The sequence below is a fragment of the Gobius niger genome (assembly GCF_951799975.1).
Source record: "Gobius niger genome assembly, chromosome: 15".
Classification (NCBI taxonomy): domain Eukaryota; kingdom Metazoa; phylum Chordata; class Actinopteri; order Gobiiformes; family Gobiidae; genus Gobius; species Gobius niger.
The window spans coordinates 30,737,931-30,756,243 of NC_136866.1; the positions used below are offsets into that span (position 1 = coordinate 30,737,931).

The following is an 18,313-nucleotide window of genomic DNA, read 5'->3' on the forward strand; positions in this document are numbered from 1 at the left end:
TGATTATTCATTTGGGGAGTTAAATCATACCGAGATGTAACGATGTTTGGTGGAGTTTTAGGTCCCCATGTGCATCGATCTCTTGTGTCCAATTTGGCGCTACTCTCTGGAGAACTAGGCAGCTGATACCAAGGGAGATCTTCACATGGGTTTTCTTTCAAAGATCTACTGGTGTTTAACATTCGCCGTGGTTCGTCGTTGAACCAAGCAAATCTACTTGAAATGGAAACTGGCAGTGAGGGTCCATCCTCTTCCTCAGAGCCATCTTCAAACTGAAGGAAAGATCTCATTGTGTTTCGCGTCTGAAACACAGCATGTTTTCTGTCAGTACATGTTTTGCTCCTCTGTGAATAATTATGGAGCTGATACAAGCAGCGATCTCTCACCTCAACTGTCTTGGGGGGGTCAGATTTGTGCAAATGCAAGTTACTGAAGGTTTCGGAAAGCGAGGTTTCAGGACAGTTGTTCCTGGAGAGGAGAACAAGCAATGAGTTACCAGACTGTAATGGTTACCTGTGTCCCACCTGGACCAGCACAAGCAGGTAAAGCTACTGCACCAGGTCTGTGCTCTCGGTTCAGGCGGGAGTTAAGAGGTTAATACATAGGATTTATGCACAGAAAAAGTATTTGGGGGGTAAATTTTGTCCCTCAGCGCCCCCTAACTAAAACATCTTCCCACGGCTCTGAGACTATATGCATTTTAGTCAAAGTTTACTCATGTATTTCCCTGAGTCTCCGTCCCCCACACCAGTACGAGTCTAAGCATTATTTGAAAGGCATCATTTTATGTCACTTTATTGTGCCAACATATTTTCAAGAATATGTATATATTTAAATACAGTTAAATAATGATTTGACAGGCCTCCATGAGCGGCACACTGGGTGCAGGTGCACACCCTGTCCAGCTGAAGTCAGAGATGCTGTTCCAGTGGACGCGCTCATGAAAGAACATCTGGTATGACTGGGCTGGAAAACATGCCTGAAGAGCAACCAGGCCGCTCTACTGCAAACACTGTATTCATGTTACTGTGACTCATGGTTGGAAGGAAGGGTGCCCCCTTGTGTCACCTTGCATCCAAATGCCCGGAACATAGATACAGACGGCATCTCGTCATAGAAGGGGGCGTGGCTTCGCTGAGGGGGGAAAATAGAATCTTTTGGGAAACACCATTTTTCCCTCTTTTTAGCCATTTTCTGGTGGAATATGAACTTATTTATCCCATGTAAATCGGGCCCATTTGGATATTTTCTCACAGCAGATTGTTCAGTAGAAGTGAAAAAACGGCAGTTGTAGCTAGCGCTAGCTAACCGTTAGCATTAGCCCGATGCTAACATGTAGCATTATGTTAGCATTCTCGGTTATTTATGTATTTATGGGCTGTTGAACCACTTTGCTCCTCCCCATGTCCTTGTATCTTTTTTTAGTAGAAACTATATTCATAATTCAGCGTTTGTTAAAGACGTTTTGAATAATTAGAGAAAGTTTAGATTTTTTCTAAATTGTTTTCCCCCTTAACTGTTTTCAAACATGACCATATATGGACGATTCCAGATTTAGCTCATGTTACTGTGATTCATGGTTGGAAGGAAGGGCGCCCTCTTGTGTCACCTTGCAGTAGAACACAAGAACTGCATGAAATACAAAAGAACTGACTGCACTTTCTTCTGAAGCCCGACCTCCGACACTTACTTCTTATAACGCTCATACCCTACATCTTCATCTTCTTCTTCATCTTCTTCTTCATCTTCTTCATCTTCTTCATCTTCTTCATCTTCTTCTTCTTCTTCTTCATCTTCTTCATCTTCTTCTTCTTCATCATCATCATCTTCTTCTTCATCTTCTTCTTCTTCTTCTTCTTCTTCATCTTCTTCATCTTCTTCATCTTCTTCATCTTCTTCTTCTTCTTCTTCTTCATCTTCTTCATCTTCTTCTTCTTCATCATCATCATCTTCTTCTTCATCTTCTTCTTCTTCTTCTTCTTCTTCATCTTCTTCGTCATCTTCATCATCTTCTTCATCATCTTCTTCATCTTCTGCTTCATCATCAGATAAGATAAGATGATACTTTATTGATCTCACAGATGGAGAAATTGCATCATCTTCTTCATCCTCTTCTTCTTCATCATCTTCCCATTCTTCTTCTTCTTCTTCTTCTTCTCTGAACCAGTCGGGCGGAGGGGGTTTGGGCCGATGACTTTTTACGGCTTCCCTCAACATTTTCCTAAAGAAGAGAAGAATATGTGTTAGCGTTGGTGTTAGCGTTTGCGGCGGTAGTGTTTACGTTAGCGTTTGTGTTTGCGTTAGCATTTGCGTTGGTGTTTGCGGTGGTAGCGTTAGCGTTTGCGTTAGCGTTTGCGATAGCGTTAGCAATAGCGTTTGCGTTAGCATTAGCGTTTGCGATAGCGTTTGCGATAGCGTTTGCGTTAGCGTTTGCGTTAGCGATAGCGTTTGCGATAGCGTTTGCGTTAGCGTTTGCGTTAGCGATAGCGTTAGCATTAGCGTTTGCGTTAGTGTTAGCGTTTGCGATAACGTTTGCGTTAGTGTTAGCGTTTGCGATAGCGTTAGCGTTTGCGTTAGCATATGTATTGCGTTAGCGCTTGCGTTAGCGTTTGTGTTAGCGTTAGCATTTGCGTTAGCATTTGCGTTCCGTTAGCGCTTGCGCTTGTGCTTGCGTTAGCGTTTGCGTTAGGGTTTGCGTTAGCGTTAGCGTTTGTGTTTGCGTTGGCGTTGGCGTTAGCGTTAGCGTTAGCAATAGCGTTTGCGTTAGCATTAGCGTTTGCGATAGCGTTTGCGTTAGCGTTTGCGTTAGCGATAGCGTTAGCGATAGCGTTAGCATTAGCGTTTGCGTTAGTGTTAGCGTTTGCGATAGCGTTAGCGTTTGCGTTAGCGTTAGCGTTTGCGTTAGCATATGCATTGCGTTAGCGCTTGCGTTAGCGTTTGCGTTAGCGTTAGCATTTGCGTTAGCATTTGCGTTCCGTTAGCGCTTGTGCTTGCGTTAGCGTTTGCGTTAGGGTTTGCGTTAGCGTTAGCGTTTGTGTTTGCGTTGGCGTTAGCGTTTGCGTTAGCGTTTGCGATAGCGTTTGTGTTTGCGTTTGTGTTTGCGATAGCGTTTGCGTTAGCGTTAGCGTTTGCGTTTGCGTTTGTGTTTGCGTTGGCGTTTGCGATAGCGTTTGCGTTAGCGTTTCCGTTGGCGTTAGCGTTGGCGTTAGCGTTTGTGTTTGCGATAGCGTTTGCGTTGGCGTTTGCGTTGGCGTTTGCGTTAGCGTTAGCGTTTGCATTAGCGTTTGTGTTAGCGTTTGTGTTAGCGTTTGCGATAGCGTTTGCGATAGCGTTTGTGTTAGCGTTTGCGATAGTGTTTGCGTTGGCGTTGGCGTTAGCATTAGCGTTTAGCCCGTCTAACAACTGTCTTTTGGAGTCGCCCCTGGCCACCAGGGGGTGGTATTACAGCAATGCCAGCTCCCTGCCATGAAGACCACAGAGAAGGGCTTTCCTCGCCTATTGGTTAAATGTTATGTTCTGAGTGTCTTGAAAGCACATGACAGCACGACACTTAAACCAATCAAAAATAGATCTGATTTGCAGTGCTAATAATACACTCTGTTTACAATGAGAAATCAGGTGCAACACATCCACACGTTCTATTTGCATTTTGGGCTTACTGTATTTCTTTGAGTTTGTTGGACAGGTTCCTTGAGGCCTCGTCGATCGTCCGAGCTGTGTCTCTCAGGGATTTACTGGCAGCTGTCTCGTGTTTGTTTTTAATGGCCTCTGTCCAGCTGCTTATGGCGTCATTAAGAGAAATGGCCAGTCCAAACACTCCTAAAAACTACATGAGACAAGACGAGCAAATCAGAAAAGGCAAACAAACGACATAAATAAAATAAAATCTACACCTGAAACAAACCCGTGGAATCAATACTGACCCTGCACCCTCCTTTCACAGTGTTTCCGGCCTGCTTGGCTCCTGTGGTGATGACTTCAGAGAGCAGTTTCCCCTACAGGTACAGGAGACGACAGACAGAAGTTTGAGGACGAGTGGAGGAGACGACAGACAGAAGTTTGAGGACGAGTGGAGGAGACGACAGACAGAAGTTTGAGGACGAGTGGAGGAGACGACAGACAGAACTTTGAGGACGAGTGGAGGAGACGACAGACAGACGTTTGTGGACGAGTGGAGGAGACGACAGACAGAAGTTTGAGGACGAGTGGAGGAGACGACAGACAGAAGTTTGAGGACGAGGGGAGGAGACGACAGACAGAAGTTTGAGGACGAGTGGAGGAGACGACAGACAGAAGTTTGAGGACGAGTGGAGGAGACGACAGACAGAAGTTTGAGGACGAGTGGAGGAGACGACAGACAGAAGTTTGAGGACGAGTGGAGACGACAGACAGAAGTTTGAGGACGAGTGGAGGAGACGACAGACAGAAGTTTGAGGACGAGTGGAGGAGACGACAGACAGAAGTTTGAGGACGAGTGGAGGAGACGACAGACAGAAGTTTGAGGACGAGTGGAGGAGACGACAGACAGAAGTTTGAGGACGAGTGGAGGAGACGACAGACAGAAGTTTGAGGACGAGTGGAGGAGACGACAGACAGAAGTTTGAGGACGAGTGGAGGAGACACCAGACAGAAGTTTGAGGACGAGTGGAGGAGACGACAGACAGAAGTTTGAGGACGAGTGGAGGAGACGACAGACAGAAGTTTGAGGACGAGTGGAGGAGACGACAGACAGAAGTTTGAGGACGAGTGGAGGAGACGACAGACAGAAGTTTGAGGACGAGTGGAGGAGACACCAGACAGAAGTTTGAGGACGAGTGGAGGAGACGACAGACAGAAGTTTGAGGACGAGTGGAGGAGACACCAGACAGAAGTTTGAGGACGAGTGGAGGAGACGACAGACAGAAGTTTGAGGACGAGTGGAGGAGACAACAGACAGAAGTTTGAGGACGAGTGGAGGAGACGACAGACAGAAGTTTGAGGACGAGTGGAGGAGACGACAGACAGACGTTTGAGGACGAGTGGAGGAGACGACAGACAGAAGTTTGAGGACGAGTGGAGGAGACACCAGACAGAAGTTTGAGGACGAGTGGAGGAGACGACAGACAGACGTTTGAGGACGAGTGGAGGAGACGACAGACAGAAGTTTGAGGACGAGTGGAGGAGACGACAGACAGACGTTTGAGGACGAGTGGAGGAGACGACAGACAGAAGTTTGAGGACGAGTGGAGGAGACGACAGACAGAAGTTTGAGGACGAGTGGAGGAGACGCCAGACAGAAGTTTGAGGACGAGTGGAGGAGACGACAGACAGAAGTTTGAGGACGAGTGGAGGAGACGACAGACAGAAGTTTGAGGACGAGTGGAGGAGACGACAGACAGAAGTTTGAGGACGAGGGGAGGAGACGACAGACAGAAGTTTGAGGACGAGTGGAGGAGACGACAGACAGAAGTTTGAGGACGAGTGGAGGAGACGACAGACAGAAGTTTGAGGACGAGTGGAGGAGACGACAGACAGAAGTTTGAGGACGAGTGGAGGAGACGACAGACAGAAGTTTGAGGACGAGTGGAGGAGACGACAGACAGAAGTTTGAGGACGAGTGGAGGAGACGACAGACAGAAGTTTGAGGACGAGTGGAGGAGACGACAGACAGAAGTTTGAGGACGAGTGGAGGAGACGACAGACAGACGTTTGAGGACGAGTGGAGGAGACGACAGACAGAAGTTTGAGGACGAGTGGAGGAGACGACAGACAGAAGTTTGAGGACGAGTGGAGGAGACGACAGACAGACGTTTGAGGACGAGTGGAGGAGACGACAGACAGACGTTTGAGGACGAGTGGAGGAGACGACAGACAGAAGTTTGAGGACGAGTGGAGGAGACGACAGACAGAAGTTTGAGGACGAGTGGAGGAGACACCAGACAGAAGTTTGAGGACGAGTGGAGGAGACACCAGACAGAAGTTTGAGGACGAGTGGAGGAGACGACAGACAGAAGTTTGAGGACGAGTGGAGGAGACACCAGACAGAAGTTTGAGGACGAGTGGAGGAGACGACAGACAGAAGTTTGAGGACGAGTGGAGGAGACGACAGACAGAAGTTTGAGGACGAGTGGAGGAGACGACAGACAGAAGTTTGAGGACGAGTGGAGGAGACGACAGACAGAAGTTTGAGGACGAGTGGAGGAGACACCAGACAGAAGTTTGAGGACGAGTGGAGGAGACACCAGACAGAAGTTTGAGGACGAGTGGAGGAGACGACAGACAGAAGTTTGAGGACGAGTGAAGGAGACGACAGACAGAAGTTTGAGGACGAGTGGAGGAGACGACAGACAGAAGTTTGAGGACGAGTGAAGGAGACACCAGACAGAAGTTTGAGGACGAGTGGAGGAGACGACAGACAGAAGTTTGAGGACGAGTGGAGGAGACGACAGACAGAAGTTTGAGGACGAGTGGAGGAGACGACAGACAGAAGTTTGAGGACGAGTGGAGGAGACGACAGACAGAAGTTTGAGACGAGTGGAGGAGACGACAGACAGAAGTTTGAGGACGAGTGGAGGAGACGACAGACAGAAGTTTGAGGACGAGTGGAGGAGACGACAGACAGACGTTTGAGGACGAGTGGAGGAGACGACAGACAGAAGTTTGAGGACGAGTGGAGGAGACACCAGACAGAAGTTTGAGGACGAGTGGAGGAGACACCAGACAGAAGTTTGAGGACGAGTGGAGGAGACGACAGACAGAAGTTTGAGGACGAGTGGAGGAGACGACAGACAGAAGTTTGAGGACGAGTGGAGGAGACGACAGACAGACGTTTGAGGACGAGTGGAGGAGACACCAGACAGAAGTTTGAGGACGAGTGGAGGAGACGACAGACAGAAGTTTGAGGACGAGTGGAGGAGACGACAGACAGAAGTTTGAGGACGAGTGGAGGAGACGACAGACAGAAGTTTGAGGACGAGTGGAGGAGACGACAGACAGACGTTTGAGGACGAGTGGAGGAGACGACAGACAGACGTTTGAGGACGAGTGGAGGAGACACCAGACAGAAGTTTGAGGACGAGTGGAGGAGACGACAGACAGAAGTTTGAGGACGAGTGGAGGAGACGACAGACAGAAGTTTGAGGACGAGTGGAGGAGACGACAGACAGAAGTTTGAGGACGAGTGGAGGAGACGACAGACAGAAGTTTGAGGACGAGTGGAGGAGACGACAGACAGAAGTTTGAGGACGAGTGGAGGAGACGACAGACAGAAGTTTGAGGACGAGTGGAGGAGACGACAGACAGAAGTTTGAGGACGAGTGGAGGAGACGACAGACAGAAGTTTGAGGACGAGTGGAGGAGACGACAGACAGAAGTTTGAGGACGAGTGAAGGAGACACCAGACAGAAGTTTGAGGACGAGTGGAGGAGACGACAGACAGAAGTTTGAGGACGAGTGGAGGAGACGACAGACAGAAGTTTGAGGACGAGTGGAGGAGACGACAGACAGAAGTTTGAGGACGAGTGGAGGAGACGACAGACAGAAGTTTGAGGACGAGTGGAGGAGACGACAGACAGAAGTTTGAGGACGAGTGGAGGAGACGACAGACAGAAGTTTGAGGACGAGTGGAGGAGACGACAGACAGAAGTTTGAGGACGAGTGGAGGAGACGACAGACAGAAGTTTGAGGACGAGTGGAGGAGACGACAGACAGAAGTTTGAGGACGAGTGGAGGAGACGACAGACAGAAGTTTGAGGACGAGTGGAGGAGACACCAGACAGAAGTTTGAGGACGAGTGGAGGAGACGCCAGACAGACGTTTGAGGACGAGTGGAGGAGACGACAGACAGAAGTTTGAGGACGAGTGGAGGAGACACCAGACAGAAGTTTGAGGACGAGTGGAGGAGACGACAGACAGACGTTTGAGGACGAGTGGAGGAGACGACAGACAGAAGTTTGAGGACGAGTGGAGGAGACGACAGACAGAAGTTTGAGGACGAGTGGAGGAGACGACAGACAGAAGTTTGAGGACGAGTGGAGGAGACACCAGACAGAAGTTTGAGGACGAGTGGAGGAGACGACAGACAGACGTTTGAGGACGAGTGGAGGAGACGACAGACAGAAGTTTGAGGACGAGTGGAGGAGACGACAGACAGAAGTTTGAGGACGAGTGGAGGAGACGACAGACAGAAGTTTGAGGACGAGTGGAGGAGACGACAGACAGAAGTTTGAGGACGAGTGGAGGAGACGACAGACAGAAGTTTGAGGACGAGGGGAGGAGACGACAGACAGAAGTTTGAGGACGAGTGGAGGAGACGACAGACAGAAGTTTGAGGACGAGTGGAGGAGACGACAGACAGAAGTTTGAGGACGAGTGGAGGAGACGACAGACAGAAGTTTGAGGACGAGTGGAGGAGACGACAGACAGAAGTTTGAGGACGAGTGGAGGAGACGACAGACAGAAGTTTGAGGACGAGTGGAGGAGACGACAGACAGAAGTTTGAGGACGAGCGGAGGAGACGACAGACAGAAGTTTGAGGACGAGTGGAGGAGACGACAGACAGAAGTTTGAGGACGAGTGGAGGAGACACCAGACAGAAGTTTGAGGACGAGTGGAGGAGACGACAGACAGACGTTTGAGGACGAGTGGAGGAGACGACAGACAGAAGTTTGAGGACGAGGGGAGGAGACGACAGACAGAAGTTTGAGGACGAGTGGAGGAGACGACAGACAGAAGTTTGAGGACGAGTGGAGGAGACGACAGACAGAAGTTTGAGGACGAGCGGAGGAGACGACAGACAGAAGTTTGAGGACGAGTGGAGGAGACGACAGACAGAAGTTTGAGGACGAGTGGAGGAGACACCAGACAGAAGTTTGAGGACGAGTGGAGGAGACGACAGACAGAAGTTTGAGGACGAGGGGAGGAGACGACAGACAGAAGTTTGAGGACGAGTGGAGGAGACGACAGACAGAAGTTTGAGGACGAGTGGAGGAGACGACAGACAGAAGTTTGAGGACGAGTGGAGGAGACGACAGACAGAAGTTTGAGGACGAGTGGAGGAGACGACAGACAGAAGTTTGAGGACGAGTGGAGGAGACACCAGACAGAAGTTTGAGGACGAGTGGAGGAGACGACAGACAGAAGTTTGAGGACGAGTGGAGGAGACGACAGACAGACGTTTGAGGACGAGTGGAGGAGACGACAGACAGAAGTTTGAGGACGAGTGGAGGAGACACCAGACAGAAGTTTGAGGACGAGTGGAGGAGACGACAGACAGAAGTTTGAGGACGAGTGGAGGAGACGACAGACAGAAGTTTGAGGACGAGTGGAGGAGACGACAGACAGAAGTTTGAGGACGAGTGAAGGAGACACCAGACAGAAGTTTGAGGACGAGTGGAGGAGACGACAGACAGACGTTTGAGGACGAGTGGAGGAGACGACAGACAGAAGTTTGAGGACGAGTGGAGGAGACACCAGACAGACGTTTGAGGACGAGTGGAGGAGACGACAGACTGAAGTTTGAGGACGAGTGGAGGAGACGACAGACAGAAGTTTGAGGACGAGTGGAGGAGACACCAGACAGACGTTTGAGGACGAGTGGAGGAGACACCAGACAGACGTTTGAGGACGAGTGGAGGAGACACCAGACAGAAGTTTGAGGACGAGTGGAGGAGACGACAGACAGAAGTTTGAGGACGAGTGGAGGAGACACCAGACAGAAGTTTGAGGACGAGTGGAGGAGACGACAGACAGAAGTTTGAGGACGAGTGGAGGAGACGACAGACAGACGTTTGAGGACGAGGGGAGGAGACGACAGACAGAAGTTTGAGGACGAGTGGAGGAGACGACAGACAGAAGTTTGAGGACGAGTGGAGGAGACGCCAGACAGAAGTTTGAGGACGAGTGGAGGAGACGACAGACAGAAGTTTGAGGACGAGTGGAGGAGACGACAGACAGAAGTTGAGGACGAGTGGAGGAGACGACAGACAGAAGTTTGAGGACGAGTGGAGGAGACACCAGACAGAAGTTTGAGGACGAGTGGAGGAGACGACAGACAGAAGTTTGAGGACGAGTGGAGGAGACGACAGACAGAAGTTTGAGGACGAGTGGAGGAGACGACAGACAGAAGTTTGAGGACGAGTGGAGGAGACGACAGACAGAAGTTTGAGGACGAGTGGAGGAGACGCCAGACAGAAGTTTGAGGACGAGTGGAGGAGACGACAGACAGAAGTTTGAGGACGAGTGGAGGAGACGACAGACAGACGTTTGAGGACGAGTGGAGGAGACACCAGACAGACGTTTGAGGACGAGTGGAGGAGACGACAGACTGAAGTTTGAGGACGAGTGGAGGAGACACCAGACAGACGTTTGAGGACGAGTGGAGGAGACACCAGACAGACGTTTGAGGACGAGTGGAGGAGACACCAGACAGAAGTTTGAGGACGAGTGGAGGAGACGACAGACAGAAGTTTGAGGACGAGTGGAGGAGACACCAGACAGAAGTTTGAGGACGAGTGGAGGAGACGACAGACAGAAGTTTGAGGACGAGTGGAGGAGACGACAGACAGACGTTTGAGGACGAGTGGAGGAGACACCAGACAGAAGTTTGAGGACGAGTGGAGGAGACGACAGACAGAAGTTTGAGGACGAGTGGAGGAGACACCAGACAGAAGTTTGAGGACGAGTGGAGGAGACGACAGACAGAAGTTGAGGACGAGTGGAGGAGACGACAGACAGAAGTTTGAGGACGAGTGGAGGAGACGACAGACAGAAGTCTGAGGACGAGTGGAGGAGACGACAGACAGAAGTTTGAGGACGAGTGGAGGAGACACCAGACAGACGTTTGAGGACGAGTGGAGGAGACGACAGACAGAAGTTTGAGGACGAGTGGAGGAGACACCAGACAGACGTTTGAGGACGAGTGGAGGAGACGACAGACAGAAGTTTGAGGACGAGTGGAGGAGACACCAGACAGACGTTTGAGGACGAGTGGAGGAGACGACAGACTGAAGTTTGAGGACGAGTGGAGGAGACACCAGACAGACGTTTGAGGACGAGTGGAGGAGACACCAGACAGACGTTTGAGGACGAGTGGAGGAGACACCAGACAGAAGTTTGAGGACGAGTGGAGGAGACGACAGACAGAAGTTTGAGGACGAGTGGAGGAGACACCAGACAGAAGTTTGAGGACGAGTGGAGGAGACGACAGACAGAAGTTTGAGGACGAGTGGAGGAGACGACAGACAGACGTTTGAGGACGAGTGGAGGAGACACCAGACAGAAGTTTGAGGACGAGTGGAGGAGACGACAGACAGAAGTTTGAGGACGAGTGGAGGAGACACCAGACAGAAGTTTGAGGACGAGTGGAGGAGACGACAGACAGAAGTTGAGGACGAGTGGAGGAGACGACAGACAGAAGTTTGAGGACGAGTGGAGGAGACGACAGACAGAAGTTTGAGGACGAGTGGAGGAGACGACAGACAGAAGTTTGAGGACGAGTGGAGGAGACACCAGACAGAAGTTTGAGGACGAGTGGAGGAGACGACAGACAGAAGTTTGAGGACGAGTGGAGGAGACGACAGACAGAAGTTGAGGACGAGTGGAGGAGACGACAGACAGACGTTTGAGGACGAGTGGAGGAGACGACAGACAGAAGTTTGAGGACGAGTGGAGGAGACGACAGACAGAAGTTTGAGGACGAGTGGAGGAGACGACAGACAGACAGATGTTTGAGGACGAGTGGAGGAGACGACAGACAGAAGTTTGAGGACGAGTGGAGGAGACGACAGACAGAAGTTTGAGGACGAGTGGAGGAGACGACAGACAGAAGTCTGAGGACGAGTGGAGGAGACGCAAGACAGAAGTTTGAGGACGAGTGGAGGAGACACCAGACAGAAGTTTGAGGACGAGTGGAGGAGACGACAGACAGACGTTTGAGGACGAGTGGAGGAGACGACAGACAGAAGTTTGAGGACGAGTGGAGGAGACACCAGACAGAAGTTTGAGGACGAGTGGAGGAGACGACAGACAGAAGTTTGAGGACGAGTGGAGGAGACGACAGACAGAAGTTTGAGGACGAGTGGAGGAGACGACAGACAGAAGTCTGAGGACGAGTGGAGGAGACGACAGACAGAAGTTTGAGGACGAGTGGAGGAGACGACAGACAGAAGTCTGAGGACGAGTGGAGGAGACGACAGACAGAAGTTTGAGGACGAGTGGAGGAGACGACAGACAGAAGTTTGAGGACGAGTGGAGGAGACGACAGACAGAAGTTTGAGGACGAGTGGAGGAGACGACAGACAGAAGTTTGAGGACGAGTGGAGGAGACGACAGACAGAAGTTTGAGGACGAGTGGAGGAGACGACAGACAGAAGTTTGAGGACGAGTGGAGGAGACGACAGACAGAAGTCTGAGGACGAGTGGAGGAGACGACAGACAGAAGTTTGAGGACGAGTGGAGGAGACGACAGACAGAAGTTTGAGGACGAGTGGAGGAGACGACAGACAGAAGTTTGAGGACGAGTGGAGGAGACGACAGACAGAACTTTGAGGACGAGTGGAGGAGACGACAGACAGAAGTCTGAGGACGAGTGGAGGAGACGACAGACAGAAGTTTGAGGACCTCAGACATAGCTCAGATATTACAGACAAATGAATGATGCAAAAAGTACATGTGCCAAGTTGATCAATTAACATTTAGGTCGACCACAAATCTCAGAATCATCTCGCGACCCCCCAGGGTGTCATGACCCCCACCTTGGGAAAAACTGGACTAAACAACCAAAGGAGGTTGTCAGAGCCATAGCTGAAGCCAAAAACAGGAAATGTCCGCGTGTATATGTTTCCAACCTGCCACTGTTACTATGAAGAGACTCTTCAGAGGAACTCTTTAGGTCAACGTGAGTGACAGCAAATACAGTGTATTCTTTGTCTCCAATGAAAAGGCTGAGGCCTCATTGCACGTCAGTCTGTCACACAGATGAAGAAGGAAGTCATGGAGAGCGACTGTGAGAGTTAAAGATTGAGACGAGAAGTATTTGATAATAAAAAGTTAAAGGGTGACATTTTCTTATGTTAATTAATATTTTATGACTAGCATTATTTAAATAAAACAAAATAGGCGAGGAGCAGGTGAGGAGCAGGCGAGGGGCAGGCGAGGGGCAGGCGAGGGGCAGGCGAGGGGCAGGCGAGGGGCAGGCGAGGGGCAGGCGAGGGGCAGGTGAGGGGCAGGCGAGGGGCAGGCGAGGGGCAGGTGAGGGGCAGCAGTCACACATCAGGCCTACGTGAGCGCGGAGATACAGCTCCATATGCCCGCGTCTTATTTTCTATAATAATAATATGTTTTGGCTTTATCCGCACCACGACGCTCCCTTTGCTGTGTTTATGCGGCTCCGTCACCTCAGAGCGGCTGAAATGTAAACATGACTCTGTAAACCGGGGAAAAACAGATAAACTACGAAGACACGAGGCTGATTTGACCAAAATCTACAGAGAAAGCGCAGAGATGTTTGTTTGCGATGGAGTGAAGAGGCTGAAGCTGAATAAAGGATCACGGAACATGAGTCATCTCATAATAAAAGCCTAATTCACTCAGTTTTTCACAAAGCTCTGGCAGGAGAGCAGCGGCTCAGGTGCTTGGATCGCCCCCCCCCCCCCCCCCCCCCGACGCTTCTGACGCCAGTGAGCGGTATATCGCAAAACCGCGGAATTTTATTGATTACCGCCCGCGGTACGAAAAAATCCAAACCGGCTCAGCCCTACTCACTACATTCACCAGGCTCCTGGTGAACCCAAACGGTGTCCCACTTTGAAGTGAACGTTCCATCTGGTCCACATGGCCACCATTCCCTCAGGGAAACACGGAGCTGGATCACTGAGGCTTTGGGGATGTGTGAGCTACAGGGATCTTGGTCATGTTATATAAGAATACTGGAGTAAAAGTGTCTCATCAGCCTGGAAGCTGCACATGGGACGTTTCAACATGACAACGGCCCAAAGCACAGGGCCATGTGGACCACTCATGGGCTACAGCAGAAACAGAGAAGGCTTTGGAGTGGTCATCTCAGTCTGCTTTCGGGTCAGATTATTATATTATAAAATAATGAAATCATCATGAATGAATTTACTGTGTGTAGGGATGTATTCCTACCTTAGCTCCTTGTTTGAAAACAGCTTTTCCGATCTCTTTTCCTCCTTGTGAGAGAACAGAGAATATTTTCCCCGCCAGCTCCAGGGAAAACACAGACAGGACAGCGATGAGCGAAGGGGTTAGAACTTTGGTGACGCTCGTGACCTGTGCTTTCCACTTCATCATTATATCTTTGATCACATCATCCACATCTGTCAAAGGTATGTCCAGTCTGCTCCGTCTCGACAGGGCTTTCAGAAACTGCTCCACAGCATGCTTGTCCCTCTGGTCTGCGCTGCTGGATGGACACTCCTTCCTCAGTTTATTAAACTGGTCTTGAATTCCGTCTGTGATCTTGTTGCATCTCTTGTCTATCTTCTTCACTCGTCTCAGTTTGCTGCTGGACTTGAAGCCCTCTGTGATTTTGGTGACCACGCTGACTCCTGCTCCGACCCCTCCTGCCACAGCTCCGGCCAGAACGACAGAGGCTCCTCCTGTGAACGGCGCCGCCATGATGGACGCCAGCGACCCGAGCACAGCCACGGTGTTTCCGACGGTCTCCCACGCGTTACAGTCCTGCCTCAGAGACTCCAGCTCCCGGGCCAGACCCCTCAGGTTAGAGCTGCAGTCATCGGCCTCAGCCATCCACTCGTACATGAGTCCCAACAGACGGTCCGCGGTCCCCGACATGGTCACTCACTCCAGAACCCTAAAAGCAGATCACAATGACAATAGTTAGAAGCAAGGTGGGAGACTCGAGCTGCAGGGGAGGACTTCTCTGCTCTGGCCAGGACAAGAAGGTGTCTTAATAGTCGGCCTACTGTATATTTAATGTGTCATTTATTTGTATATTTTCATGAAGTATCTGTGCTCTAAAAAAACAGACTTGTACCACTGGGGGGATTTGAAAGTGGCGAATCTTACTGTTCGTTTTCGAGCGATGACATGTGCCCGAGCAGCCGGTTTGAGGCGAGACACTGCAGGTGAAGAGGGAAAAAATGTATATTTACAGATATCAATTTGAAGCTGTTGCTGTCGATCAGTGACATAAATGTCAGAAAAAAAATAAATTGCAAGTTTTCTGTCATTTTATCTTTTCATATCAGAACAAGGTGTTTTATGCCTAAAAATGCCCCAAATTTCCCGTCTTTTCGGCGACGAAATCTGAATAATGGATAGAGCTACATTCAAATTTATGGTTTCATTTTATTGATGAATGAGTTGCCAAGACTTTTTCAGAGCGGATTTCGGATTTTTTATTTAGTTTTAAAATAAGCTGTTTTTTAGTGGAAAATTTGTAAAAATTAAATTTTCGCCTTATTTTTTGACATTCAAAACTCAATAAATGGGGCTTAGGGATTAAATAATAAAAAATCTTCCAAATATTGTTCAGTCCAAGGCTGGAAAATGTGAAGTCTTTATGTCCGACTGACGTGGACATAGTGTCGCCACAATGACAGAAAAATGTGTTTTGAGAAAAAGGCCCTTGAAATTGCATTCTCCCATATAAGTCTATGGGGGAACATTGAATCAGCGCAATATTTAAACATGTTATTGTGAAGATTAGGCATATTTTCTGTTTCCGGGTGAAAGTTTATATGTTCAGAGACAGATTTGGCCCAAAACCTGAAAACTGAAAAAAATTAGTTTTGCCTGTAGTGTCTCCCCTTAAACACAGGATTCTGATTTCAATATCCCAGATTTATCAGTGATTTGAGAAATCACAGTACTCTCCAAAAGCACAAATACTTATTTTCACTGTCTGACACAAAACTAAAATTAACTTTTATTTTTTTGAGGTCAAGTACAATTGCAAAAAATATTTCTATGTGATATATGGCAGAAGAACGAGACATTTTTTTTAAGAAATGTTTTTGTTACAGACATTTCTGTCACGGTCCGCTTTCTGTTGCCCTGTTTTGGTTTGTTTTCTCGTGTTTATGTCCTTGGTGTTTTATTTTGACATGTGTTTTTGGTCTGTTGTGATGTGGTCTAATGTATCTCACCTGTGCCCCGCCCTCATGTGGGAACCCAGGGTGCTGAGGGGGCTGCAGGACCCCCTGGTGGATAGTTTGGGAACAGCAGGCAATATTAACCTCTTACCTCCCACCTGAACAGAGCACTTTCTCTCCAGTTTGGTTTTACCCAAATGTAAAAGCTTATTGGAAAAAGTGTAAAAAATAAATAAAAAAAAGGAAGCGACAAAAATGTCACAAAAAACAATAAAAAATGTCACAAAAAAATATAAAAAATTGACATAAAATAAAAAAAATGACAAAAAACAATAAAAATGTGATAAAAATCTAAATAAAAAATTGACAAAAAATAAATAAAATTTGACAAAAAACAACAAAAATGTGTCAAACTCTGGCAAATATGAGATGAAAAAGAATGTGAAAAAGTGACAACAACGAGACAGAAATGTGAGGAAAAGGATGTGTTTTGTATGTCTTGACTATGAGGCGTTTCTCTGCTCTATTTTTGGTCTTTGTTATTTTGATCCGATAATGAGAAGTTTGTTATGAATCTGGATTTATTATGTGATGTCCAGAATGTGCACCTTCAGCCTTATGCAAGAGCAACACAAGAACGTCCTGAACTAATGACTTTACTGTTGGGATTTGCTAAGAGGAGCCGTTTGTTGATCTAATTCGCTACAAAGACAATTCCTCAGTCTGGAATTGCCGCATAGATCTCACGGTTAAAGCCTAACTACACATTAAAAATATTGTGCCGTGAGCAGTAGTTTAAGTTGTGTAAGACTGAAAGGAGGGGGAGGGGCTTATAAGTTATAACTAACTTCTTCCTCCTCCCTTTGAGCAGCACTAACCTCTCATGTTGTGAATAATTCTGTATGTTATATCTATACCTGTGAGCATCTGTTGCTCAAATAAACTAAACTAAAACTTCCAATCACAGGATCCCAGAGAAGAACAAACTAAAATCACGTTCCCGGTTCAAACGTCTGGAGAAAACCTTTTCAAACTCACCAAATCCTGCACAAAGGATTCCTTTCCCAGAGACTGTTGAAGCTTTGATTTGACTCTACGTCCACTGAGCGCCCGGTCGTCTGCATCGGGTAATCGAGCCATTGTAAGATTGTAATAAATCTGCCGGCTGTTCAACGCTCTTGATTTAATGTTACTCCTCTTGAAGCTGGTCGATGAGCCGAGCCTCTACACTAAGCAGGCGCTACATGAAGAAGGAAGTCATGGACAGTGTGCATTAGACAGAACTTCAGGCTTCAGCTGGATGGAAGAATTAAGGGCTGAAACTTAAGTGTTTGTTTGAAAAAAAAGGCATAAAAGTGAAAAGAAAGTGATCACAATGATGCACAATCTAAAGATACATAAAAACAGTCACATGACATCACATTTAAATCTGGTGCAGGGTCAGTGTGTCCAAGTGTCCCTGAATAACAGTCAGTGATCTGCTTTTATCTGAGCGTGAACTCTGCTCTCATAACACTCCTCATGTGCCTGTGACGAGATAAGCTTTATTTGCTGTTTTAAATATGAACAAACATCTAAGCACACATTAAACATGTACAACAGGAAAGGTTGGGTGAATGGTGTGTGAGTGAGTGCGGTGGTCGGTCTGACCCAGGGCAGCTGTGGCTACTGAGCTGAACCTAAATGAACCTACATAGAAACATGGAACATGATCAAGTCTTTCAGGATCATCCAGTCAGATTTTTAGTTGGAATCGTGAACTAAACAATGTACAAGGACTTTCAGATTGTTGGAGAAGTTGAAACTTACTGGTTGGTCGGGCTGCGGTTCCTCAGGCTGACGCCGTCTGAGTCTGGATGACTCTGGGACAGACTGAGGACTGACCCAGGTCTGAACTGAGACCGAGCGGAGGAAGGAGCTCACTGTCATTGGCTGCACCTAAGTGAAAGTGAAGGTGTTGCATAAAGTCACCGGTGCTTCCATAAAACAGCTGAGAGTCTGCATGTTCCCTGATAACAGCTGGGTGTGTCGTCCTCATTACTGTCCAGAGTTCACTGACTTTATGTGGGAGGTTAGATCAAGTTCAAGGCCGTTTATCACCCACTTTCACCCATTATTCTGAAATAAATAAAAGTAAAGATTGTGGGTCCGCTTTATTTTCACGTAGGGCTGAGCAATGAGCCATTTTCATCGCGCCGCCTGTGTCTGTGTCTGTCTGTGTCTGTGTCTGTGTCTGTGTCTGTGTCTGTGTCTGTGCC

General features: G+C 48.4%; 1 protein-coding gene across 1 annotated transcript in view; it reads left to right on the forward strand.

Annotated features, from left to right (window-relative positions):
• Positions 1-15,043: 15,043 nt before the first annotated feature.
• LOC306974704 (kunitz-type protease inhibitor 1-like) overlaps positions 15,044-18,313 on the forward strand; it is a gene marked incomplete at its 5' end in the record, with an annotated part of 48,300 nt that continues 45,030 nt past the window's right edge. Inside the window, one exon of the mRNA XM_079572076.1 lies at positions 15,044-15,086. Within this exon, the coding sequence (XP_079428202.1) occupies positions 15,044-15,086 (43 nt within the window). The remainder of the gene's footprint in view (positions 15,087-18,313) is intronic.